General features: G+C 62.1%; 1 protein-coding gene across 1 annotated transcript; it reads left to right on the top strand.

The window, feature by feature from the left end:
• FAM20C (FAM20C golgi associated secretory pathway kinase) lies at positions 1 to 26,245 on the top strand. Its single transcript, XM_004598133.2, has 10 exons — positions 1 to 980; positions 2,225 to 2,409; positions 6,602 to 6,680; positions 21,175 to 21,267; positions 22,186 to 22,301; positions 23,511 to 23,691; positions 24,045 to 24,154; positions 24,295 to 24,376; positions 24,714 to 24,773; positions 25,500 to 26,245. The coding sequence occupies exons 1-10, from the start codon at positions 472 to 474 to the stop codon at positions 25,747 to 25,749; spliced, it is 1,665 nt and encodes a 554-aa protein (XP_004598190.2). The 5' UTR covers positions 1 to 471; the 3' UTR covers positions 25,750 to 26,245.
• The last annotated feature ends 1,365 nt before the right edge of the window (positions 26,246 to 27,610 follow it).

Genomic DNA, 27,610 nt, shown 5'->3' with positions numbered 1-27,610 from the left:
CGTTCTCCGCCTGCCAGGCCGACCCCCACCCCACCCCCAGCGCGGCCCGCGGAAAAGAGGACAAGCGCCGAGGACCTGGTCGCCCCCAAACTGGGATGGGCCGCTGCGTCGGGCCCCTGCGCGTCCCATGAGCTCGGTCGCCGCCCGGGAGACCCGCGCCTGCCGCCGCGCGAGCAGCGCCTCGCCCGGCTGCGCCCCCTGCCATCCGGCTCGCCGGTTCCTGCGTCCCCCAGCTCCAGCTGCTGAGGGCGCGGTCGCTTCGGAGAGGCGGAGAGGGGCAGGGCCGAGATGGCCCAGAGACCCAGCGCTTTGGCGGGTACCTTGCACGCTGACCGGGTCTGGGGGCAGCCCTGGAGCTGGTAGCTGTCCAGGCGCCGGATGGACCTTGACCCGCCACCGCCTCACAGCCGACGCTAGAGGGGCACGGGCGGTGTGCTCCCGGGAGGGCGCCGGGGCCCAGCAGGCGCCGCCATGAAGATGATCTTGGTGCGCAGGTTCCGCGTGCTGATCCTGGTGCTCTTCCTGGCGGCTTGCGCGTTGCATCTCGCGCTGGACCTACTGCCCAAGCTGGAGCGGCGCGCGCGACCCGCGGGAGAGCCTGGGTGCTCGTGTGCGCAGCCCGCGGTGGAAGCAGAGCCAGGCTGGGCCAAGCACACGCTGCGCATTCTGCAGGACTTCAGCTCCGAGCCCTCGTCCAACCTCACGTCCCATTCGCGGGAGAAGCTGATGCCTGCGGCTGAGCCGGTGGAGCGCGCCCCGCGGCCTCGGGGCCCTGCTCCCCGGCTGCTGCCGCTAGGCCCCGGCGCGCAAAGGTCGACCCCTGCGCCTGGCCCGAGCGCGGAAGGCTCCCTTCTGGCCAGGCTGTTCCAGCACCCGCTGTACCAGGTGGCTGTGCCGCCGCTGACGGAGGACGACGTCCTGTTCAACGTGAACAGCGACATCAGGTTCAACCCCAAGGCAGCGGCTGGGAACCCGGACTGGTGAGTGGGACCGGCAGGTGACAGGGGTGGGGCCGAGGTCCTGACTCCGGAGGCAGCCGCGCCCTCCTCGAGCATCCAGGGGCTCCCAGTAGTGTTTGCAGCTGCAGCATAGAGGCTGGGACTGGGGACCCCCGCGGAGGAGGACCGGGATGGGGGCGCCGTGTGGGTGGGGCTGCCTTTGTCTCCCGAAGAGCCCTGCTGGATGGTGTGGGGCCTAGCCCTGAAGGCCTGTAGAGGGGGGCTCGGGGCCAAGCCCCCCATCCGCCCACCCGTGAACCAGTGGGAGACTCTTGGCCTCTTTGTGCTGGCTGGATAGCTCCAAGTAGGCCCTGAACGACCCCAGGACACCAGGCACAGCTTAGCATGCCACAGTCCTCCCTCATCACCCCTCCCCACACACACGCCTTGGCGGCAGGGTTTGGCTGCAAAAGGGCTGCGGCCTCTTCCACTGCTGGAGCATCCTCCCATCCTGTCCTGCCAAAGACCCCTCCCACCGTCCTTCCCTCCGCCCTGCAGGTCAAAACCAGCAGGTACATGCATGGAACCAAGGTGGTGAAACATTAACCACCACAGACCAGAATAAATACCACCTGCAGGTTGCCCAAGCAACCCGCGGGATGCCAGCCTTCCAGGACCTCTGTCCCAAGTCCAGTCAGGCCCAGGGCCCTCCGTCCACATAGCAGCCTCTGAGCTTTGTCTGGAGGCCCCCGTGCAAGGAGACTCCCAGGAACGTGAGAGTTCAAGCAGTAGCCCAGGCCTGCGGCCACCACAGCACATGGCCCCAGAGCTCAGGGGCCCTTTCTGGCAGGTGCATGTGAGCTTTCGAGCTCTGCCCCTCCCCTGCAACGTGCTCATACAAGGCCCTTCATGGGAGACTTTCCATCTCCCTCCCCAGCCTCCTTGGAGATCAGAGGCAACCTCCTCCATCAGCCTGCTTGGGCTGCAGGGGGAGGCTCTGAAGGACCAGACATGTCTGTGCCCCCTCGGCTCACGGGAACGCTGACACGGCCCTTGTTGGTCGGTGTGGTCCAAGAGCGCTGACGCGGGCTCAGCCTGGCTGCGGCCAGGTGTCTGCAGCAGCTGCTGTGGTAAACAGGAATTACAGGCATCAGGTGTGTTATTAGCGGCGGGACGGCAGTCCCAGGAAAGTGCGTGTACGGCCAGGCCTCAAGCACAGACTCACCTCTGGGGGCCTGTGTGCTTGTGGGAGCCAAGAGAGGAAAAGTGTTGGCTTCCACCCCCAGGCAGCATGAAGGGACTCCAGGGGAGGAGTTTCTGCACACTGGGGTGGCAGCGGCCGCCGCGGAGCCCTATCCCAACTGGCTCAAGTTCCACATCGGCATCAACCGCTACGAGCTGTACTCCAGGCACAACCCAGCCATCGAGGCGCTGCTACACGACCTCAGCTCCCAGAAGATCACCAGTGTGGGTAGGTGGTACACGTGGTCTCAGTATCACGTGTGGCTGTGGTTGCGTGGTCTTAGCATCACATGGTGGCTAGGGTCTCAGAGTCACATGATACTGTGATTTACAGGATCTGGAGTCACACGTGGCCGTGGTTTACGTGGTCTGGAGTCACATGTGGCCGTGGTTTATGTGGCCCAGAGTCACGTGATGGCCATGGTTTACATGGCCTGGAATCCCGTGATGGCTGTGGTTTACGTGGCCTGGAATCACGTGTGACCATGGTTTACGTGGTCTGGAGTCACATGTGGCCGTGGTTTATGTGGTCTGGGGTCACGTGTGGCCATGGTTTACATGGTCTCAGAGTCATGTGATGACCGCAGTGCATGTTCCCTCAGCTTTGTGTGATGTCATGGTTCCCATGTTCTCCATGTCATACATGGCCTTGGTGCATATGTCATCAGCATCATGTGAAGTCATGGGATGCATGTGCTGAGCTCATGTGGCCTCAGTGTCACATGAGGGCAACGTGGGGTTGAGATGCAGGTGTGCTCAGAGTTCTAGGTGGCTGCCGTGTCCAGGATGCCAGGGACTGGCTGTCCTCTGTGGTGATCTGGGCAGCAGGTTGTTACCTGCTTGGCATCACCCACCTGGAATACATGAGCTGCAGGGCTGAGAACCTGCGGGCTTCTGTGGAAAGGGGAGGGACCTGGGCGTTCTTGGTAGCCATGTTCTACTGCAAGGTGAGCCGGAGAGAAAGGCCCTGGAGTACAGCCACCTGTCAGCACAGGTGGGTCGCAGGACCAGACTACGGGCTGGAGGGCAGCTGTGGCAGGGCTGACCTCCCTGGAGCTGCTCAAGGGGCTCTGTTTCTGCCTTTCTGCCCCAGCCAGGCCTCGGGGAGAGTGTTTCTATTCCCGGCCAGGAGCTCACTTGGTTCCAGGTGGGCAGGAGGAACTGATGCCAGCCTAGGCGGGCAGCGTCTTGGTGCCCAGAGCCGAGTGGTTTGAAGGCCACATCTCCAAGCGCTTGTGATCTGCTGAATCAGACAAGGGGGCATCCAATTACCGATTTCAGGAAAGCGAGGGAGCTGCAGGTGCTGAGCAGGGGCTCCTTGCCAGTGTCCTTGGCTGGAGGGCAGCTGCCTCGGGAGGCCCCCAGAGGCAGTGGGGGTGGGCTGAGTCTTAGGCAGCCCCTCAGCGGGGCTCACTGGGTCCTCCTGCACTTCAGGCCTCCTCCTGGGAGGGGAGCAGTTGAGGGTGCTTGCTGCCTTAGTAAGGGCTGCTCGTTCAAAAATCCAAGGGGAAACAGCCTTGAGGAGCCTGACTCGGGGGTTGGCCCTGCACAGGGACTGAGGGCTCTGGGAACTGCCACTGTCACCTGAAGGGCTTGTTTTGCCCCAGGCTTCCACCCGTGTGGCAGGCAGTGGCCGCTAAGGGACACTGCAGGTGCAGTCAGCAGCAAGAGCCCATTGGCCGGGTCCCTTGGAAGGGTCTGCCTCCACCACAGTCCATGCTCCCAAGTTCAAGGTACCCCCAGTAGGGCTGGCAGAGTTCATTGCCAGGGGATGCCCAGTTCCAGGGCTGCAGCTTGGCCTTGGCTTGGCATAGAGTCCTGGGGGTCCCCATGTGGGCAGAGGGGCTCCTGAGTCACTTGCATTTGTTCATCCCATAGACCAACCACTCTGGCCATGCTGGACCTGATCCAGGGTTCCTGAAGCTGGGGCCAAGCAGCCCAGCCTGGCTGATGGCCGTGCTGTATGTAGGTGCCCAGAAGGTGCATGGAGGCAGGGGTCACAGGGATGGAGGCAAGAGAGCTGGACGCTGGCAGGGGGTCCTGGCTCCCCCAGTATCTCCCCAGGTGACCTTGGACACACAGAATAACTGGCTAGTACTCCTGGTGTTTCACGCTGTGTCCTCTGACGAGGAAGTCTAAAGGAGGCCATGCATGCAGCACACATGTGCCCAGCAGATGTCCCACGTCCCTGCCACTGCTGCCCCCAGGGCTTTCCAAGAAGAAGTGGGCAGTGATCCCGGCCCAGCGGGGTTAGTGAGAGGCCAGGAGGAGCACGTGCCAGAGTCGGCTGTGTACCTGCTGGCCGGAGTCCCACCAGGGCTGGGCAGCCACCTGCACCTTCTCAGGGCTACAGTGCCTGGAAATGCTGCTTTTGCCGCCCGGGAGTGGTAGACAGGCACCCAGGGCCACTGTCCCAGGGCAGCCTCCCTACTCCAAGGGCCTTCTCGGGGTGAGGGCCCAGTGGGAGCCCAGCGGGCACATGTGCAGTCCTGGGCCCCTTCATATCAGCTGCCTGTCCTGGGAGTTGGGCGCTTCTGCCTTCCCCACCCCCTCCTTCTGCAGCTGGAGAGATTGAGGCCTCCTCTTGGCCATCCCAGACACAGGGGTCCATCTTGCTCCCACATGTGAGGTCAGAGATGCAGTGGGTATGGGGAGCAGTATCCCCCCTCCCCATGGTCAGCACTGCTGGATCCAGTTTACAAGAGGTTATTTATAGCCTTCTGCTGCTGCCCAGTGATGACCGCGGCTGCCTGAAAAAGGCTGGGGTATTCTCCGTGGCTCGGCCGGAAACAGGGCCGCAGCACCAAATGGCACAGTCACCCACATGGTTGCCTGGAACTGCTCAGAGCAAGCAAGAGGAGGAACTGCTGACCTGCAACAGCCTGAGCGTCCGTCCGGTCAGGACATAGCTGTGCCCCACGGGACAGGGTCTCCCCGCCATGTCAACTCAGCACAAGTCAGGCCAGGCCATGCTGGACTCTGGGACTGACTGGACACAAGTCCTGCCATGGCACAGTGTGAGAGGGAGTGGCCTGTGTGTACCTGGAGGCCCGACTCCTCAGAGGGTGGCTCTGGTTCCAGGAAGGCTGGCCACTGCCGTGGGCCCAGACCTGGAGAGAGAAGCAAAGGGGCCCAGTGGGCCTGATGCCATGTAGGGCACCCTGGGGAAGCCAGGGTCCAAGGCCCTGGGAAGGGCTGCCTCTGTGGTCTTTCCTGTTCAGCAGTACCCCCCAGTTCTAGTCTACGACATGCAGACATACAGCCATGCCCTCTCCCATGGGTCTAGGTCCCTAGGGCCAAGGACAGCAGGTGCCAGGGGCTACAGGGCTCAGCAGACCCCACCAGCCCTGGAGCTGAGGGGTGGGGTGTGGCAGGACAGTACCTCACAGTCCCCAGGCCAGGGCCATCGTGTGGATGGGGCCCATCCACCTTCCACAAGAGACCTGGCCTCCGTGACTGCAGACAAGCGGCATCCATGCCATCAAAATGGAGTTCGTTCATTAAGAATGGGGAAAGGGACCCCGTCAGCCCGTGGGTACCACAGCTGCTACTCTCTGCCCCCTGCCCCCACCTCGTGCTTCTGGGAACTTCTAGCTGGTGGCTGGGTGTGGGAGTCGACATCTCTGGGCTATGTCCCGGGGCCACCCTTATCACTGCGCCTGATCTGAGGAGGGACGGCAGGGTTGGCCCCAAGCTGAGAGTCCTTGGCGTCCGTCTGCTGGGAGGTGCTCCGATCTCCTGGTCAGCACAAGACCTCTGTGAGGCCCTCCTGCCCAGGCCTGTTCCGTGTCCTGCTGCCAGCACCTCCCCTGCCCTGATCGCAGGGCAGAGTCTGCCTGAGCCATTGGCCGCCGTGGCCCCGGGCAGCAGGCGGACCTGGGTGCCCTTCTTTCTGGTCATGGATTTGCTCCACGGGAGGAGCTGGGGCCAGGGAGAGGCCACTCAGTAGAGGCTGACCCAGGGCTTTCCAGCCCCTGTCCTCACCCGGCCTGAGGCTGCCACCACGGGTGTGGCCAGGGCAGGCAGTGGAGGGGTTTCCAGCTGGACATGTTTCCTGCCCCCACTTGGCCTCAGCCAGTCTGTGCTGTGAGAAGGCACACAGTCCAGGAATGGCCAGGCCCTCTCAGCAACCTCGAGGCTCCTGGAGGCAGACAGGCCAGAGGAGCAGTGCTTCTGGAGAGGTCTATGGTCCTGGAACCCCTCTCCCCCCACAGTGCGGGAAGCCTGAGGGTTCCAGGGTTTCCCTTTAGCAACTCTGCAGGGGCTCCCAAGTCCCTGCAGCTTGTCTTTGCCTCAGGGTAGCCGCCAGGTACTTCCTCCAGCCCTCATTCCCAGGAGCCAGAGACTGCCCCAGGCTCAGACACCCAGACAAAAGGTGTGGATCCAGTCAGCAAGTAACGCCTCTCCCTCCTGCCCTGCAGCCATGAAGTCTGGGGGCACGCAGCTCAAGCTCGTCATGACACTGCAAAACTATGGACAGGCGCTCTTCAAACCCATGAAGTAAGTGCAGGACCACAGGTGGGCAGCCCGGTCCGGCCTGGAGCTGTGGGTGTGGCTCATGGGTGGACATGGGCGGGGCTGGGGGCAGGGGTGGAGCCATGGGCGGGGTGGGGTGGAGATGTGGGCGGGGCATGTTTGGAACGGGGTTGCTGCATGTTCAGGATGTGTCCAGCCTGCAACCCAGGGTATTTTTTCAGTGCCAGACAGCAGGTCTCGCAGACTTTGCTGTCCTCTGGTCTCTGCCCAGGTACTCTCTGCTGCCCAGGCCCAAGCTTCCAGGGAGGGGAACATAGATTCCCATAAACTTCACTAGGGAAGCCAGCGTGGATTGGCTTCCAACCAGAGCCTGCCATTTGCCCCTGTGGACACACCCTGGGGCCTGGGCCTTGGGCGAAAGGTGGGAGGGGCCTCCTTGAACGGACTACCCGGGAGCTCAGGGTTGCTTCCACGGCCAGTGACGTCCATTCTGAAGGTCAGGGTTTGGGAACAAGGTGGTTCTACCATTGCTGTGGGTGCCCCTGAGGCCATCGTCACATGGACAGGGAGATTTTTTTGTGCTCACAGAATGGGTGGTTGGACACCTGCCTCCCCCTCACAGAGGACCTGGGGTCTGCCCCCACATGCCGCCTGCACACCGACCCTGGCAGGCAGTGGTGGTGACTCAACTCTGTGGGTCCCGCCACACCCATGAGAGACCTGACTGAGCATTTGGGGCGTGAGCCTGCGTGTGGGGGCATTGTCTCTTCCCTTTTCATATACAATGAAGATGAAGAGGCTTGTGAAAAGTCAGAGATGTGAACACAAGCTAGCGCGGTGACTGACTCAGCTGCTACCAGCTGGGCCTAGGCTCCGACCCAAAGGGTGGCTGACCTCCTCATTTGTGACATTCTCTAGGGCATAGCTGTTACTCACCAGAAGGTGCCAGGGAACACTGGGCAGTGCAGTGTGTTGGGGGGGCAGGGGGACTCTGGGCTATTCAGTGAGTTGAGGGTGTGGGGAACACTGGGCAGTTCAGTAAGTTGGGCTGCAGGGGCACACTGGGCATTCAGTGCATTGGGGGTACAGGGGGACACTGGACAGTTCATTGCATTGGGGTGCAGAGGGACACTGGACAGCTCATTGCATTGGGGTACAGGGGACACTGGGCAGTTCAGTGCATTGGGGGTACAGGGGGACACTGGGCAATTCAGTGCATTGGGGTACAGAGGCACACTGGGCAGTTTAGTATATTGGGGGTACAGGGGGACACTGGACAGTTCATTGCATTGAGGGTGCAGAGAGACACTGGACAGTTCAGTGCATTGTGGGTACAGGGGGACACTGGGCAGTTCAGTGCATTGGGGTACAGAGGCACACTGGGCATTCAGTGCATTGGGGTACAGAGGCACACTGGGCAGTTTAATATATTGGGAGTACAGGGGGACACGACAGTTCATTGCATTGGGGTACAGGGGGACACTGGGCAGTTTAGTATATTGTGGGTACAGGGGGACACTGGGCAGTTCATTGCATTGGGGGTACAGGGGGACACTGGGCAATTCATTGTATTGGGGGTACAGGGGGACACTGGGCAGTTTAGTATATTGGGGTACAGGGGGACACTGGGCAATTCATTGTATTGGGGGTACAGGGGGACACTGGGCAGTTTAGTATATTGGGGTACAGGGGGACACTGGGCAGTTCATTGTATTGGGGGTGCAGAGGGACACTGGACAGTTCAGTGCATTGGGGGTACAGGGGCACACTGAGCAGTTTAGTATATTGGGGTGCAGAGGGACACTGGGCAGTTCAATGCATTGGGGTACAGGGGGACACAGGTTCTTGATCTCCAGACCCAGGAGTGACCCTCACCTTGACCCTGTCTGCTGCTCAAGGGATGAGGAGCAGGGCTGGCTTGGGTGGGTGACAGAGCTGGGTGCAGGTGAGAGAGAGAATAGGCAGGTAAGGGAGGTGTGAGCTTGTGAGCAGGGGCCAGGACTGTGGCTGGGAGAGGACACTCCCATGTGGAGTATGGGTGTGATGGAGGCCCCCCGCTGTGTGAACTGTGAGTGTGACGGTCACCCCCGTGTGGACTGTGGGTGTGACGGTCACCCCCATGTGGACTGTGGGTCTGATGGTCACCCCCGTGTGGACTGTGGGTGTGATGGGCACCCCATGTGGACTGGGTATGGTAGAGGACACCCCCGTGTGGACTGTGGGTGTGACAGTCACCCCCGTGTGGAGTGTGGGTCTGATGGTCACCCCCGTGTGGACTGTGGGTGTGATGGTCACCCCCATGTGGACTGTGGGTCTGATGGTCACCCCTGTGTGGGCTGTGGGTATGACAGTCACCCCCATGTGGACTGTGGGTGTGACGGTCACCCCTATGTGGACTGTGGGTGTGACGATCACCCCCGCGTGGACTGTGGGTGTGACGGTCACCCCCGTGTGGACTGTGGGTGTGATGGTCACCCCCGTGTGGACTGTGGGTGTGATGGTCACCCCCGTGTGGACTGTGGGTGTGACGGTCACCCCCGTGTGGACTGTGGGTGTGATGGAGGACACCCCTATGTGGACTGTGGGTGTGACGATCACCCCTGTGTGGACTGTGGGTGTGATGATCACCCCTGTGTGGACTATGGGTGTGATGGTCATCCCCGTGTGGACTGTGGGTGTGATGGTCACCCCCGTGTGGACTGTGGGTGTGACTAACACCTCTGTGTGGACTGGGTGTGGTAGAGGACACCTGCTGTGCAGGACTGTAGCTGGAGTGGACGCTTCCATGGGTGGGCAAGGCTGTCCTGCTCAGAGGTGAACTCCAGCTGCAGCTGGTGGAAGCTGAAGGTCATGTGAAGGTCACTTCACTCTACTAGAGGAATGCCTTGGGCAATGGGCCATGGCTAGGGGGAGGTAGAGGCACTGTGGACGGGCCATGGCAGGAGCATGCTGGCACTCATAGCTGTGACGGACGTGGGCTGTGGTCGGGGACAGGGAGCCTGGTTCTGGTCCTGCCTGGCTGTTACGGACAGGTTATCGTCATGGGGTTCAGGGGTGTGGGTTGCAGTCAATGCAGCCTTAACCATTGTGTTCCTAGGTTTGTTCAAGCGTGTGATGGCTATCCATGGTTGGTGGCTACATGGCATGCAGGGACGACACAGAGCATGCCTGTGACAGTTCAGAACCAGCAGCAGCGGGGCTTGCCTACCCAGGGTGCCTGGGGACGGGGCCAGCTCCATGCTGGCACTGCCCTGCATACAGGCCCTCGCTGTGCTCCTGTGCAGGCTGCAGTTTGGGGTCAAAGGTCAAGACAAGGAAGGTCAGTGCAGAAGGGGCTACTGTACCCCTCCCCATGCAGTGGGGTCCTGGGGCTCTCAGGCTTTGTGCTCGGCCACAACTCAGTAGGAGAGGGTTGAGTGGGACCTTAAGTAGCTGGAACCTGGAATCCCAGCCCACACAGCTGCTGCTGGCCCTGGTGCCTGGGGACTCAGATCCTGCAGGGAATGGTTTGGGGTTGGAAATGTCTCAGAAGACACAGCCATTCCTGGACCCCAGGATCCCTGGGAGAGGACCTACAGGCCAGGCCCCCCAAGCCTGAAGGGGTCATTTGTAGTCTGGCTAACTGAGGGCTTCTGCTTCCAAGGCTGCAGTTCTGGATAGTTCCAGAAGGAAATCCCAGCCCACCTGGCCTAAAGGCGGAGGCTGAGGTCATGACCAGCACATGGACCCCCGTGGGAATAGCAACTGGCTCTGCCTCCCCCACTGTGTCCTGGCCATGTCCTCTGTACCTCCCTACTAGGCCTCTGGCAGTCCCTCACTTGGCTATCAGGTGAGTCTGTACCTGTGCTTACACACCTGCTCAGTTCCCAAGGAGCACAGGGAGCTTAGGACAGCAAAGGTCCCAGAGCCTGAGACTAAAGTGTGGACAAGCTGGTGTGTGGGGTGTGGACAGGCTGGTGTGTGGGGTGTGGCTGGCTGGTGCGTGGGGTGTGGACAGGCTGGTGTGTGAGGTGTGGACAGGCTGGTGCGTGGGGTGTGGACAGGCTGGTGTGGGGTGTGGCAGACTGGTGCGTGGGGTGTGGATGGCTGGTGTGTGGGGTGTGGACAGGCTGGTGTGTGGGGTGTGGGCATGCTGGTGTGTGAGGTGTGGCTGGCTGGTGCGTGAGGTGTGGGCATGCTGGTGTGTGAGGTGTGGCTGGCTGGTGTGTGAGGTGTGGGCACGCTGGTGTGTGGGGTGTGGACATGCTGGTGTGTGAGGTGTGGCTGGCTGGTGTGTGGGGTGTGGACAGGCTGGTGTGTGAGGTGTGGACAGGCTGGTGTGTGGGGTGTGGCTGGCTGGTGTGTGAGGTGTGGATAGGCTGGTGTGTGGGGTGTGGACAGACGGGTGCGTGGGGTGTGGGCAGGCTGGTGGGTGGGGTGTGGGCATGCTGGTGTGTGAGGTGTGGCTGGCTAGTACGTGGGGTGTGGCTGGCTGGTGTGTGAGGTGTGGCAGGCTGGTGCGTGGGGTGTGGACAGGCTGGTGTTTGAGGTATGGACAGGCTGGTGTGGGGTGTGGACAGGCTGGTGTGGGGTGTGGACAGGCTGGTGTGGGGTGTGGACAGGCTGGTGTGTGAGGTGTGGACAGGCTGGTGTGTGGGGTGTGGCTGGCTGGTGTGTGAGGTGTGGATAGGCTGGTGTGTGGGGTGTGGACAGACGGGTGCGTGGGGTGTGGGCAGGCTGGTGTGTGGGGTGTGGACAGGCTGGTGCGTGGGGTGTGGACAGGCTGGTGCGTGGGGTGTGGACAGGCTGGTGTGTGGGGTGTGGGCATGCTGGTGTGTGAGGTGTGGCTGGCTAGTACGTGGGGTGTGGCTGGCTGGTGTGTGAGGTGTGGCAGGCTGGTGCGTGGGGTGTGGACAGGCTGGTGTTTGAGGTATGGACAGGCTGGTGTGTGGGGTGTGGACAGGCTGGTGAGGGGTGTGGACAGGCTGGTGAGGGGTGTGGACAGGCTGGTGTGGGGTGTGGACAGGCTGGTGTGGGGTGTGGACAGGCTGGCTGCTCAACAGCAAATGCCTCACAGCCTCCGCTCCGCCCTCACCAGGTTCCTTTTTTTTGTAAAATGTGTTTACTTCATTCTGTCTGACAGGCAGAAACACAGACCACTTGCGTCTGTTTACTCACTCCCTGATGCCTACCACAGCCAGGTGGACCCAGGAGCTCCATCCAGCTCTCCCACAAGGGTCACAGAGCCCCAACATTTGAACCATCACTGGTGCTTTCCAGGGTAGGCACTGGCAGGAAGCTGGTTCGCAAGTGCCACTAAACCAGGCTCTGCAGTATGTGATGCGCAGAACCCCTGCCCCTGCCCCCAGGACACGAGGCCTGCAGCCTGGCCTCTCCCCCCAGGGTGTCATACCACCAAGGATCTGAGGCTCCACAGCCCCCTTTGCTCTCAGGGAGGGCTGGCCGAGGTGCAGGGCTGTCACCAGCACCTCCAGGCCTCTTCATCTGATTGGAGAGATAGAACCGTATACTCTAAGTACTGCTCAGACCCAAAGGCCTCAATGTGCATCTGAATGAGGTCATTCCTAAATGGAACCACACAAGCCCCACTCGAGCACGTGTGCATGGCTGGCAGCAGTCTGAGCACACAGAGCCCTGTGCCACACGCTGGGGGTGGGCAGAGGTTTAGCCCTGCTGTGGACTCTGCCCTGCCATGGGGTGCGTGTGCTGCTCCCAAACTGGACTGCTTGTGAAGCCACAGTGGCCTGGGGATGGAGGGAGTGTCCATCAGAGGCTGTGCAGGACAGCCCGTCCTGTCAGTAGGACACTGGAGCAGGGGACTGGGTCTGTAGTTGCTGTAAGAGTCGTCCTGGCTGAGGCCTCCCTATGAACCTGCTTTCCTGCCCTTAACCTAGTGTCCCCACCTTAGATTTGCTGCAGGTGACCAGATGGGCCTCTCTTACAGCATCAAGTTCTGACTCTCCTGTCTTTACCATCCCACTTATTGGGCAGCAGGCTCATACCCTGGAAGCCACCAAGCTGGGGTGTGATGCTGGTGATGGGACAAGGGCTTGGGGCAGTTGAGGATATGGGTGTCGGGGGTGTGGGCGGTTGGGAACTGCCAGTGGTCAGGGGATGTGCGTGTCAGGGGATATGGATGCCAGGGGGTATGGATAGTAGGGGGATATGGGTGTCAGGGGCTGCGGGCAGTCGGGGCAGCCGGCAGTCAGGGGATGAGGGTGGTCAGGGGCTGTGGGCAGTTGGGGGCTGCCAGAAGTCGGGGGTGCAGGCGGTCAGGGGGTGTGGGCAGTTGGGGGTGTAAGCAGTCAGGGGCTGTGGGCAGTAGCGGGGTTGCTAGTGGTCAGAGTTGTCCTAGGCAGGTTCCTTTGTTATCAATTCACCTGCATGGGAGAGGAAAGTCCACTCAGGAGGGTTCCCCATGAGCAGTGAGCAGCCATGCCAAGTGTGGCCTGCTTTGAGTAGGTCCCGGGTGCTCAGCCAGGAGGGGTTTCTCCCAGGAGAGGCACCAGCCCCTGTTCCTGCTGGGCAGGAGTTACCCAGAGGCTGCTGGGGCCAGGACCTAAGGCCGAGGTTTGTCTGAGTTTGCTGCTGAGCTGGGCTCCAGTCCCACTCCTGGGTCCCTCGCCCACATTCCCCTCGGTCTTGACCCACCTTGGGTGCCCTGGCTGTGAGGAGCAGACACAGCACGTGTGCCTGTGTGAGCATATTTGTGTGTGTATATGTGTGAGAGCTCACGTTAGGGTGCGCGTCTGCCCCAGACTGTGCCTGCACAGCTCTGCTGAGGCCCAGGAGTCCTCACAGCCAAAAGTGTAAACAGACGCCGCCCGAGCTGTGTTTCTGAGCTCAGGAATTCTAGCCTCATCCGGGGTCTGGCTGTGAGCTCAGCCTGGCAGGGAGGAGTGACTGCCCGGTACCCTGGCGAGGTACCAGGGACGGCTGTGTCTGGAGCCGCCTGTCCCAGGCCACGGTGCAGGCGTGGGCCAGTGTGAGGTGGTCGCACTGGGGTGGGGGTTGGGAAACTAGGTTCAGCTTGGCCCTGCTCCAGATCCTGGGGCATGGAGGGGCGGTGGAGGTCCCCTCTCTGCCCAGACACAAAGCAGGTGCTGAGCAGGGGTCCTACTGCTCCCTGAATCCCTTTAGAAGTCATGGTCCTGGAATGTCCTCCCAGCACCCTGCACCCCCGAGGGCTTAGATGCTACCCCACCCTCTGCCACCCAGCCCAGCCAGACTTTCCCGTGTAGGACATGGGTGGGCTGTGAGAGGAGCAGGTGTCCAGGACCCTGCCCACCCGTAAGGACCAGGAAGCACTGAGGTATGGCCAGCAGGGACCAGGGCCCCAGGCGCTAAAAGCTGCCCTGTGCAGGGGGATGCTGACAGCCCTCTGCAGATGACCCCTGGGCACCCTCTGCTGGCCTCATTGCCCTGGGGAACTGTGCTGGGCATAGACTCAGCACCGCCCAGACCCACTGGAGTAGGCCATATAGCAGCCCAGCAGAGACCTGGGGAAGGCTCTGGGCAGCAGTGGGTAATGCCCACGGCCAGCCTGACCCTGACCCTGGCATTGGACACTCAGGGTCTGGGAGTGACAGTTCAGGCAGGGGGCAACAGGCCTCAGATGGTGAGCTCATGGCCAGGGCTGTGTGTGTGGGAGGAGGGGTCCTTGGACCATCCAAAGGGCAAGCAGGCATCCCTCTAGGAGGGTTCAGGGCCGTTCAGGGTCCCTGGCCCCAAGTGGGGATGTGAGGAGAGATACGGGCTCTGGAAACCAGCTGGGAGCACTGGACGCTGCCAGGATTTGTCCTTGCTCTCAGGTCATTTGCTCCCCTCCCCGGCCACCCTGCCACCCTGCCGTGGAGCTCTGGGACTGGCCCTGGTGGACGAGGACCCTTTTGTGTCCATGGGGCCTGGGTGGGGTCCCAGCCTGCTCCTTGTCCCTGACGTTAGGGTCAGGGACAGCTCAGAGTGGCTGGAACCTGGGGCTTCAGCTGCAGGCCAAGGGCCACCGAGAAGCAGCAGAGCTGCCTATGACAGAGCCTGCCTCTCTGGAAGTGGGAGGGCTGTGTGTGTGTGCAGTGGGCCAGTGGGCAGTGTTCCATGAGATGGGGCAGACCTGGTCCAGTGAGGCAAGCGGCTAACCACTCCAGCTCCTTGTGGCATTGGGTTCTGCAAGTCCTGGACAGAGGAGCTGACTGACCTGGGAGCGGCCGCTGCTGAGAAAGCGTTGGTCCCAGGGCCTGGGATCCAGCCATGCGGGGGCCAGACCTCAGCAGGAGTGTGAGGAGGACGCCCCCGAGGGTGCAGCAAAGGGGTGAGACGACCCAGTGTTGGTGGTGCTCAGTGTGTGCAGCGTGTGTGTGGGGATCAGGGTGCACTCGCATGGGGAGCTGCAGGTCATTCAGGGGCCGACCATTGTCTGGCTGGAAGCCAGGCTGCTCTGCTCACCCCTTGCCTGAGGAGGGGGCACTCTGGATTTGGGCCGCGTACCTGCCACACCGCTGCTGCTTACCACACAGCAAACCCCACAGGAGACAGGGACGACTCCATTCCTGCCCTGTGTAGGAGTCATGACTGAGCAGCTCCGGGCATCACAGGCCCTCGATGCTGCGGGTGACGGGCCGTCAACAGTCAGAGCCGAGGAGCAGACCCCGAGGACGGTGGACAGCAGGCGTCTGGGCGGTCAGCAGGGCCTGCCTGGGTGTTGAGGACATTCGTGCTGCATTCTTCTGGGCCCTCAGAGCTGCCCCGGTCTGCCCAGGTGGACTGCATGGCCCTGTCACTCACTGACTCTTGGACACTGTGCTTTGTGGGTTGTTCATATCATCACAAGGAAATGACCTTGACTAATCCAGAAAAATAAGTGTTCCTGAGGGGCTGCCATGAGGCCCGGCTGGTCTCCCTCTGGGTCCTGTGGGTGGAGCAGGAGGCCCTGGGCTCAGCTCTGCTTGGGATGTCCACCAATCAGGGTGCCCGGGCCAGGCCCGACCCTGCTCCCCATCCCAGCTCCCTGCTGATTCAGGCAGGAGCGATGGCTCAACCCAGGGTCCCTGGCACCCACGTGGGAGACTCAAATGGAGCCTGGCCCGGCTTAGCTGTTGTGTTTGGTGAACCCCTAGCAGATGCGAGCCCCCACCCCCGCCTGCCCCATTGCTCTGCCTTGCAAGTCAGTAACTGAAAGTGACTTTTTAACAGAAGGAGCAACAGCTCCATCCATGTGCTGAGCGCTGGTTAGTCTGGGCACCACGGGGGTCATGCAGCCTGTTGGCTCCCTGAGCCAGAGCCACAGGGCTGCCCAGCTGGGGCCCTGTGCAGCTGCCGTGTTCTTCGTGTTCTTCGAGCAGGGCCCGGCATGCATCCTGCTGGCTGGAGGCCAGGGTTGTGTTCGGTCGGGTGGTACAGGACTGAGCTGGCAGCCTCCTTCTTGGCTGGCAGGTGAGAACCCCAAGTGATTGGCAGCTACACAAGGTATGGAAATCCCAGGAAGGGAGGACATGGGCACATGGTGAGAGTGCAGTGGACACAGCAGGCCGGCTCTCCTGACATGGGGCAGCTGAGGCTGGGACCCGGGGCTGTAGAGCTGGCTGTCCTCCTGAGGGGGGAAGTGGAACCAGGGACTGTGTCCAGGTGTCGTGTGCTGGCCGGAATTGGCCCTGTGGTTGCACTTGTTCTCTTTGGTGCCCTCATGTAGGAGGACACAGGATCAGCCGTCCCCTCCCCCAGCCACACCTGAAGGAGGAAACGCAGGAGACCCTCCAGTGCCCAGCAAACTTCCCCTCAGCTACTACTCCTGAAGTCAAGCTCAAACCCCTGCAAGCCACACTGGTCCCTCCTGAGCGCAACAAATCTGGGTCATTTTGGTTTTCATCAGCCTGGCCACAGAGGCTGAACAGTGCCAGGGAGCAGTGTCCAGGGCTCCCCACTCAGGCCCGGGGACAGACAAGAACCTAGCCGCAGAGCTGCCATGTGGTGCCCAGGCTGTGTTGGCTCCTGAGTGTCACACCCCAGCAGGACGGGTGCTGCCATGAGGGGTTGGCCCATCAGGACCAGGTCTTCCCCGTGTTTCTGAGATCACTGTTGGGGACCTGCACCTGGGGGAGCATGCCCCACACATGCCCTTGCTGGCCTGAGTCCCTCCAACATGCGTGCTGCTCCCACCCTCCCTGGACCACAACAGCAGGGGCTTCACCTGGCCACGTGGTGGGAGGTGGCCATGGTGCACTCCCAGAAACGGCAGCGGCAGGGAGGAAGGTTGGTTTCCTGACCCATGGTCATTTGCAGTCAGTACTGCGCAGAGCAGAGCAGGGCAGGCAGCCGTGGGAAGCCCCGCCATGTGCACCAGCCAGACCCATGGAGTCCAGGGCAAGAACAGAACAGCTGAGGACGCCTGGCCCCGTGCCCAGTCCATGCTGGGCAAAGTTACATTCTCCCTTGCACCCCTGCTGACTTGCCAGGAGCAGGAAGTCCCCACAATGCCATCGGTGCCATAACAGGCTCTATTAGAGCCCGTGAAGACCCAACGTCTCAGGTAGCGGCTGGTGGGGCCAGCAAACGTGGGCCGACACCCACACAGTCAGCACCTTCCAGGTACTGGTGGAGCTTGCCCCGGCATATGCAGATAGCCAAGCCAGCTCCTGCCTGCCATGTGCTTCAGCCCGGCCGGCTGTGGGCACAGAGATGTGGCCCTGCCATTCATGCACCCACACCAGCAGATGGTGGAGGTACAGCCTCTGAGGCCTGTCTTCCAACCCCTGGCCTGGATCATCCTGTCAGGAAAGGTGGCCAGGGTGGCTGTGAGGAAGTCCCAGGACAGTGGACACACTAGGAGACGAGGTTGGGAGGGCCTCTGTCTGCATGTCCAGTGGAGGCCCAGCAGTCCACCTCTGTCCTCTCCCAGGTCACACAGAGTGGCTCCGTTCCTTCCCAGGCTGTGTGGCCGCAAGCCTCCAGCACCCTCTATTTAACAAAAGCTGCAGTTGGCCATGAGGTATAGATTCGTGCATGTTCCACTCCACTAACGGTAGCAGTGGCCACAGCCGGCGAGGTCACAGCAGCTGGGAGGGGCCCAGCTGGCTACCAGCCTGTGTTGGAAGCATGGCAGGCAGGGACCCCTCCCCTATGCCAGGGGTCCTAGACTTTGGGGAGCACCCACATCTTCCCACTGGAGCTGGGATCAGTCAGAAGCAAGTCTCTCACAGGGTCTCTGAGCCTGCAGGACCAGGGCTGAGCCCAATCCTGGCAGCCAGCGGCTAGCAGATAGCACAGAAAGGGGCAAAGAGCCTTGCTACCCTCTGTATGCTGGACGCCTGGCTCGCTGACCAGGAGCTATCGGGTTCTGGCCGAGTGACTGCAAGACAGTAACCTCTCTGGACATTAAGTTCTGTGTTTAGACCAGGGCCTCCCGTGATGGCTGACTTCGGTCCAGGTCAATGCAATGAGGACTGACCATTGTCCGGGCTGCACACCAAGGGCTGACCGCCATCCACACTGCACAGTGAGGGCTGACTGCCGTCCAGTGAGGGCTGACCTCTGCCCAGGCTGCACACCGAGGGCTGACCTCTGCCCAGGCTGCACACCGAGGCTGACCTCTGCCCAGGCTGCACACCAAGGGCTGACCTCTGCCCAGGCTGCACACCGAGGCTGACCTCTGCCCAGGCTGCCCAGTGAGGGCTGACCTCTGCCCAAGCTGTACACCGAGGGATGACCTCTACCCAGGCTGTGCACCAAGAGCTGACCTCTGCCCAGGCTGCACAGTGAGGGCTGACCTCTGCCCAGGCTGCACAGTGAGGGCTGACCTCTGCCCAGGCTGCACACCGAGGGCTGACCTCTGCCCAGGCTGCACAGTGAGGGCTGACCTCTGCCCAGGCTGCACAGTGAGGGCTGACCTCTGCCCAGGCTGCACACCGGGGCTGACCTCCGTCACAGCAGCAGCTGTTTGGTCTGGTGCTCAGCCAGCCCCATTGTGAGGAGAGAATCACTCCATTCAGCCGCAGTGCACGGCTGGGCACACCTACAAGGCCTCCAGTGACCCAGCCAAGGCGGGCTGTCTGCTGCCTGAGTCAGTACTTTTCCAGGCCCTTCCATAGCCAAGCTGGCGGTGGCACCTCCTCTCGTGCGAGGGGAGGAGTCTCGGCTCTTCCTCATGCGAGTCTTTGCTCTGGGGGTGGAGAGGAGCAGAAAGGTGCCAGTGAAACCCCAAGCTCTGCTGGCTTCCAGCACCTGCCTGACATGCCCCCCAGATGAGGCAGCCGGGCTGAATACCCCATCACAGGAGCTGCAGCCCTTGTTGTCTCCTAGGGGTTGGGAGCAAAAAGACACTCCCAGGGGTTAGCAGGTGGCCCTGGGGTTAGTCATCCAACTGGGACTGTGCCAGCCTCCAGTGCCCCCTGGTGTTGGGGGCCACCGGGCACGACGTGACAGAGCTCTCACTCACCTCCCAGCACCCCAGGCTCTCCCAGTGTGCAGCTTCCCCAGGCCGGGTGACTCGAGCCCTGCCTGGAAGCTTCCTCCTGTGGAAGCCTCAGAGCCCAGAAGCCAACATAGAGCAGGGAGAGAGGCCCAGGGCAGCTGGGCTGCAGTCTACCATGCTGAGCTCTCAAGCAGGACCTGTCCCCAGCCAGGGCAGGGCCTCAAGGAAGTGCCCACACACTTCCTGGAACTGCCGGGCGGGAGGCCAGGGGACAGCTCTGCGGTCACTTCAGATGTCAGGGTGCCTCAGACCCCGGGGACATGGAGGCTACAGGGGGACACGGCCCCACCCTGCTCTTGCCAGTCACTTCCTCATCCATGTATCCATTTCCTGGAATTTCCTGAATGTGGTCGCCCCAGGCCCCTGCCCTGGATCCGGCAAACAGTGTGGTCAGTGTGGCAAGCCCCAGGGGCTGAAACAGACAGGAACAATGAAGACTGGCAGCAGCAGGAGGGCAGGTGGCGGACTGACCTGTGCCCTGGGCACCACTGAGCCGAGCCCGTCCTGCTCTGGCTCTGAGGCCTCATCCATGGGAAGCCGTCAGAGCAGCCACTGTCTGCTGCAGGGACCTGGCTGTGGTCCAGTGCTGGCACCTCTGCCTGGGTTCTCCGACCTGCTGCAGGCTGGGGCTGGAGGCTGAGGGCAGGTGCCAGCCAGGACCTCGGGAGCCTCCAACTGGACCCTATTGTTGGGGACCCTCCCCACAGCTCTGCCCAGTGCTGTGTATGCACATGTGTGAATCCATGTGTGCAAAGGGACACATGCACCTTCCCATGCATGCTGGAGTGGGTCATTAGAGCTGGCCACACAGCCAAGGGGTGGGGGTGTCCAGACGGGGAGCAAGGAGGGGGTCAAGGTCCAGGTCTTATCTTCCAGCTCCAAGAAAGTGACTGGCATCCAAACCTGGTATGGGAATGCTGCTGCCCTCCCAGGCTAACCAGAACCTACAGGAGTCCTGGGCAGGGCCATACCTCCCAGGAGCGTGCAGAACATTCCGGAGCCTGAGATAATGGCAACTGGGTATTTGCAGAGTAAGGCTGACCTTCATACGTGACTTTGTCCCCAGCTGGAAGGTAGGAGGAGAGGAGGGTCAGTGCCCAGCCAGGGATCCTAGATACACAGGTGCACACACAGCAGCCCAACCTACACCTGCCCCCTCCATCCTGCTGTGAGCTGCGGGACTGAAGAGGGCCCAGCCTCCCACAGGTACCTGGCTTCTTGGCCCCAGGTGGCTCAGAGTGAGCCGGCAGTCCCAGCTGTGCACACAGTGAGAACAAGGCCCGCCCCTTCACTCTAGGCCCATGACAGCAAGTAACCCCAGCTCTGAGTGGACAAATGAAATTCAGAGGATACCTGCTCTCTGCTCCTGGAACTGCTCAGGGGGCTCCAGCTGTCCCTCCCTCACCACAATACCTGCCAGGCCCTCCCCTCCCTGCTGGAGACACTGGGGCCCCCACTCTGACCTGGTTGGCTTTGTGAGTGGGCAGCCATGACGTAAGCCTCTAACATCCCCACATAGAAATCTTCAGCCCGAGTGATGTGTTCACAGCAGGGTGGACATGTGGGCCTCCTAGGCATGGCCCCAAATCCCACATGTCCCTGACAGGGACTCCGAGAGCCTGGGCGTGTGTTCTGTGTGATGCATACATGGAGGTGGGCAGATGGTGGGACAGAGGACAGGCATGGAGAGCAACAGGGGCAGTGGCCAAGAGCCTGGGGCCCCGGACCAGATGCTGAGGGGGCGACTGGAGGCAAGAGCCAGGGACATCTGTCAGTACCCTGGACAGCAGCGCTGGGGGCCACCCTTGGCCCAGTGTAGACTGAGAGACACTGAGCAGCTCCCACTGCGGAGCTGTGGTCTCCACCTGCAGGTTGGGCACGGGGAGGGGTGGTGGTCTCCACCTGCAGGTTGGGCACAGGGAGGGGTGGTGGTCTCCACCTGCAGGTTGGGCACGGGGAGGCCTTGGCCTGCGATGCACTTCATTCCTAGATTCCTGGGCCTGGTGTAGCCAGTCTGGCCTCAGTGGAAACACCTGCTTGTGTCGCTTCCTCCAGGCAAACCAGGGAGCAGGAGACGCCCCCAGACTTTTTTTATTTCTCCGACTATGAGAGGCACAACGCAGAGATCGCCGCCTTCCACCTGGACAGGTGAGCGCTGTGTCCCCGTCTCAGCTGTGCAGAGTGGCTGCTGTGCTGCCCAAGCTGGCGACTCCGACTCACAGAGGACCCTACGACGCATCCCACTGTGCCGGCAGGTGCAGCCATCCTTCGCCGCCACACCCCCCACTTCAGATGAGCAGGCTGAGAAAGTATTTGCTGCCAGGCCTGTACTTCCAGCTGTGTGAGCTGGTTCTTGTGGCCAGCCAGGTCCCTCTCCCTCGGCGCTGGTTCTGTGTACCTGCCACAGATGGGACAGGCAGGAGAGGGACAGAGCCGAGGGAAGGCATCCTAGGGGGTGGGAGGTGGAGATTGTTCCAGAAGGGAGGCCTCGGGGCAGGATAAGGATGAGGGGTCACTGCAGTTGGTCTTTGCTGCTGGGAGACTGACATGGACCCATGAGAGGGCCTCAGCCCTCAGGGAGCCATTTGTGTGGCCACCTGGGGTCAGCTCCAGGGCGTCCAGCGGCTGAGAAGGCCCTGCCTGACAGGATGAAGTGATTCAAGGGCTCAAACCGCCAGCCTGGGGGTCCCCATTGATGAGAATGCTGAATCCTGGGCCCTGTGCAGGCACACAGGCAGGAGTCTGGACGCTACCCAAGGCCTCCAGCACCTGGAGGGCCAGCAGCCTGTAGGCTGACCCCCAAGACCCATGCCAAGCACCCTCAGCCAGTACCACCAGGTCCCAGACCAGGGAAAGTGGCAACTACCCCAGGAGGGCGACAGCCAGGCCCCAGGGCCCGACACAGGAAGCAGCTGTCCTGGGGAGGGCTCTTCCTATGTATTCCAATGTTGGCCCTGCAGATGCCTACAGGGCCATGTGGCCAGCCCGGCCACAGCGCTGGGTAGGCTGGGTGGGGTGCTTGGCTGCCACAGGCTCTGGAAAGCTACTCCTGACTCCTCTCGCCAGGATCCTGGACTTTCGTCGAGTGCCCCCCGTGGCCGGCAGGGTGGTCAACATGACCAGGGAGATCCGGGACATCACGCGGGACAAGAAGCTGTGGAGGACCTTCTTCACCTCTCCGGGTAAGAGAGTGTGGTGTCCCGGCCCTTCCCACCTGGGTGGGTTCTGCAGGACACCCACCCAGCTGGAGCAGCAGCCCCAGGATGCTCCCTCGGGGACAGGGCTGAGGGGCCTCCCTGGGCGATGAGGTGATGGCAGTGGGCAACTCATGTCTCATACAGTCACTGCCTGTGGGAGAGCTGAGGTCCACGGCAACTGTGTCCAGTGAGGACGTCACACATGGCTCCTTCACAAACAGACCCAGGCGTGTCCAGTGAGGACGTCACACACGGCTCCTTCACACACACAGACCCAGGCGTGTCCAGTGAGGACATCACACACGGCTCCACACACACACAGACCTAGGTGGTCCATCAAGGACCCCATGTGGCTCCTTCACACACACACCCTGGCATGTCCACTGAGAGCCCCACACATAGGGGCTTGGGAAGGACACCATGACCTGGCAACTGCTCAGGTACTGTCCCTGTTTATTCAGTGTCTCAGTCCTCTAAGGCCCTACGCTGTGGGGTGCGATGCCGTGTCCAGCCACAGGTGGAGTGCAGTGGCCTCTGCATGCCCTCCTCTTTTAAGAACCCTGTTTGCAGAGCCTCCCCACCCTTGCCAGCACCTGCTGTTCTCTGCTGGTCCCTGTGCAAATGTCCAGAGTTCCTGGTGATGGGCTGAGCTGCACCTCACACACAGACACTATCAGTCTGGAGAGGTGCCCGGTTGCTGGCGGCATCTGGGGCTGTTCAGCCATGGGTGGCGCAGTTCCAGGTCCTGGGCCTGTGCTTGGCTCAACTGCAAACTTCTCCCCCATCCTGGGCTTCTCCCCAAACCTGGGCTTCTCCCCATCCCGGGCTTCTCCCCTCAGCCTAGGTTTCAGTCCTGGTAATGCTGTGTGGATCCGGTCCAGTCAGCACTCAGCCCTTAGCTGTGAGGTGGGCTGCAGGCTCCTGGGGACCCTTAGCTGTGAGGTGGGCTGCAGGCTCCTGGGAACCCTTAGCTGTGAGGTGGGCTGCAGGCCCTTGGGGACCCTTAGCTGTGAGGTGGGCTGCAGGCTCCTGGGGACCCTTAGCTGTGAGGTGGGCTGCAGGCCCTTGGGGGCCCTTAGCTGTGGTGTGGCCACAGAAGATGGCTGACACGGGTGTGGGGATGGGGTGACATCTGGAGCGGTCACTGGGGGCATGGCTGAGAGCAGGTAACCAGCCCCACCTTTCTCCTGCCAGCTAACAACATCTGCTTCTATGGAGAGTGCTCGTACTACTGCTCCACAGAGCATGCCCTGTGCGGGAAACCAGACCAGATCGAGGGGTCCTTGGCAGCCTTCCTGCCCGACCTGTCCCTGGCCAAGAGGAAGACGTGGCGAAACCCCTGGCGGCGCTCCTACCACAAGCGCAAGAAGGCCGAGTAAGTGCACATGGGCCTGGGGCTCCCGCGGTACCCCACGGAGCAGCTCTGAGAGCCGGACCTGGGAGGGCTCCACAGGGCAGCAGGGACAGGTGTGGGGGCGGTGTGCAGACGCCAGGCAGCCGGGCAGGGCTCCTGGCTCTCACAGGACCGCTCAGCTTTCACTCCCTTCTGCTCGTCCCCGGGTGTCAGCCCAGCCCCACCTCCTGGCACCCAGGGCTGGTGGCTCCAGAGTTCTGTCCAGCACGTGCCCCTGCAGACCCAGCAGTCTGTGGTGCGAATGCTCCCGCCTGCTGCTCTGAGCCCCAGAACCGCACAGGGCCTGACTGTCCATCTCACGCTGACCCCTGCAGGTGGGAAGTGGACCCTGACTACTGTGAGGAGGTGAAGCAGACGCCGCCCTACGACAGCAGCCAGCGCATCCTGGACATCATGGACATGACCATCTTCGACTTCCTCATGGGTAGGCAAGGGCCCTGCGGCCACAGTGCCCAGAGCTTGCAGCCCCAGGGTCTTGGGAGGGGAGTCTGCTCTGGGGAGGGCGGGCTGTGGCCTGCGAGCCACAGGGCATCCACCAAGTGGCTGTTTGTGCCACTCACGCAGGGAACATGGACCGCCACCACTATGAGACCTTTGAGAAGTTCGGCAATGAGACATTCCTCATCCACCTGGACAATGGCAGGGGGTAAGTCATAGGCTTCCAGAGGCCACTGGGCCCCCGGACACACGTCCCCAGTCCTCATGCGACCCTGTCCTCTGAGGGCCTGTAGGGACAGCGAGGCCCAGAGGCCACTGGGAGCCCCCCAGACACCACATCCCCAGTCCTCATGCGACCCTGTCCTCTGAGGGCCTGTGGGACAGTTAGGAGACTCAGGTTGGAGGCTGCAGCTCCTGAACTGGACCCAATGCTCAGGGTGCCTGTGGCAGGACCATGGGCCCAGCCGAGTACTGCCTGGGGCCTAGGGCTAAGCCGTGCTGCATGGCCTCTGCCCACCACCCACTGTGATGTCATCTCTCTGCAGGTTCGGGAAGTATTCACATGATGAGCTTTCCATCCTGGTGCCACTACAGCAGTGCTGCAGGTATGGCCCCGCCCTCCCAGTCATGGCCACGCCCCCAGTCACAGAGCCCTGCCCCCTGTTCACGGGGCCATACCCCCACAGTCACAGGCCCTACCCCACAGTCATGGCCACGCCCCCAGTCATGGAGCCCTACCCCACAGTCATGGAGCCAATCCCCCATGTTCACGAGGCCACACCCCCACAGATACAGGCTCTACCCCACAGTCACGGAGCCATGCCCCCATGTTGACAGCCCACACTCCCATAATCACTGGCCCCTCCGCAGTCAACCTCCTCACAGCTATGGGCCCTGCCCCTGTGGACACGGCCTTGTCCCCACAGTCACAGAGGCCCCACCCCCTTCCCCTGCCCTGGCCCCCTCTCTGCCAGGAGGAAGGGTGGTCTGCACCGCTCAGTAGCCATGCAGGATCCACTGCCCAACCATTGTGTCAGCACCAGCTCCTGGACAAGGGGTCATTGCTGGCCACATCTGTCCCTGGCGCACAAGCACCCTGCAAGGCAGGCCCCTCAGCCATTGTGCAGCCAAGAGGCAGGGGCCTAGAAAGGCAGGGGTCCCCTGAGGGTCACCCAGAGACTGACCACCCCTCCCAGATGACTCCCAGCCACTCCTCCCACCTCTGTCTGTCTGTCCCCTGCCTGTGTCCCTGTGTTTCTCCTACCCCCAGCCCCTGAACTTAGCAATCTGGGTCCTGGTAACCAGGTAGATGTCTCTCCCCTGTCCCTCAGGATCAGGGAGTCCACCTACCTGCGGCTGCAACTGCTGGCCAAGGAGGAGTTCAAGCTGAGCTTGCTGATGGCCGAGTCGCTGCAGCGGGACCAGGTGGCGCCCGTCCTGTACCAGCTGCACCTGGAGGCCCTGGACCGGCGGCTGCGCACGGTGCTGCAGGCTGTGCGGGACTGCATTGAGAAAGACGGAATGCCCAGCGTGGTGGAGGAGGACCTGGGCCCTGAACACAGAGCGGTCCCAGCGAGGTAGTGACTGGCCCGCCAGCCATGGCTGCAGCCAACGCTCACATGTCCGAGTGCCGCTCTGTGGGACTCGATCCTGGCCAGGTGGGGAGGAAGCGCTGTCCATGACCAGACCTCTGTGGGACGAGGGCCGTGTTCCCTCTGTCCACACGTGGTGCTTGAGAGAATGCAGAGCCAGCAGCCCCTACCACCTGCAACTGCACATCCAAGGCCTCGTACTCGCTCAGCCCACACCACTGTGGCAGGTCTGCCTGCTCCGTGCTTCGGGGGCGGGGTCCTCCTGCGCCTCGTCAGGGGAGATCCACAGATCTTCCACTCATGTGTCCCTGCCAAAGCAGCCAGGTCCTTCACTGAGGTGCCATGCATCCCCTGCTGGCCCTGGACGTTGGTGTGGACAACACAGGGTCAGGAAGAGAGTCCTAGCTGGAGGGAGGCTCCTTCTGTGGCGCTGCTGTGGAATGGTTGGCAATATGGTAAAATGCAATAAAGACTCAGCAAACACACCTGTGGCCTTGCAAGCAAGGCCATCGCCCCAGCCCAGCTCCTGCCCAATGCATCGGCCACATGGACCCTCCCGGTCCCTGCCCAGGACAATGGACACGTGGATCATCTCGGTACCTGCCCAGTGCGTCAGCCATGTGGGCCCTCCTGGCCCCTGCCCGGCTCCTGCCCAGTGCGTCAGCCACCTGGGTCCTCGCCCCAGTCCAGCTCCTGCCCAGTGCATCAGCCACGTGGGCCCTCCTGGCCCCTGCCCAATGCATCAGCCACCTGGGTCCTCACCCCAGTCCAGCTCCTGCCCAGTGTGTCGGCCACGTTGGCCCTCCTGGCCCCTGCCCGGCTCCTGCCCAGTGCATCAGCCACGTGGGCCCTCCTGGCCCCTGCCCAGTGCATCGGCCACATGGGCCCTTGCCCCAGCCCAGTTCCTGCCCAATGTGTCAGCCACATGGGTCCCCCTAGCCCCTGTCCAGTCCGTCGGACCCTGGGCGCTCCCAGCCCCTGCTCTGCAGCCCACACCACCCTGCTCTCTCCATCCTAGAAGCTCCGCTCCTCACCTCCCATTTCCCCCAAAAAGAAGCAGCTATGGTGAGGCGGGCCAGGCCTCTGGGACCAACTCTGCCTGCACTGCCCAGAGCCCCAGGCGGTGGGGACAGAGCTACCCAGCCAGGAGCAGCCCAGCCTGTGCCCACCCAAGTGCCTGGGCACCCACTCCAGTTGCTGAAGTGTGCAGGGTCCTGGCTGTCACTGTCCAGCACCATGGCCCAGGGTCTGCTCACTGACATGGAGCAGCCATGATGTGCAGGCAGAGAGGCCTGACAACCCTGAGTCAGTCACAGGCCCACAGCACAGCCTGACCCCAATGTGGCTGCTTTGTTTGTGTGACCTTACAGGAGAGGATCCAGTGTGAACCATCAGGCTGAGGGCAGACCAGGGGCAAACACCACACACAGACCAGGGGGATGCTGGCCAAAGGCCAGGCTGACATACAGAGTGTGAGCCACCAGGCTGATGGTCAGTAGGCATAACCGAGTCCTTCCCTGACCAAGGACACGCGGAACCCGGCCCCTCCCCGACCAAGGACACGTGGGACACGGCCCCTCCACGACCGAGGACACGCGGGACACGGCCCCTCCCCGACCGTGGACACATGGGACCCGGCCCCTCCCCGACCGAGGACACGCAGGACCCGGCCCCTCCCCGACAGTGGACACGCGGGACCCGGCCCCTCCCCGACAGTGGACACGCGGGACCCGGCCCCTCCCCGACCGTGGACACGCGGGACATGGCCCCTCCCCGACAGTGGACACGCGGGACCAGCCCCTCCCTGACCGTGGACACATGAGACCCGGCCCCTCCCCGACCGAGGACAC

The sequence above is a fragment of the Ochotona princeps genome, chromosome 24 (genome assembly GCF_030435755.1).
Source record: "Ochotona princeps isolate mOchPri1 chromosome 24, mOchPri1.hap1, whole genome shotgun sequence".
NCBI classification, from domain to species: domain Eukaryota; kingdom Metazoa; phylum Chordata; class Mammalia; order Lagomorpha; family Ochotonidae; genus Ochotona; species Ochotona princeps.
Note: the sequence above shows the minus strand (reverse complement) of the source record. Positions and strands in the feature narration are given on the sequence as shown.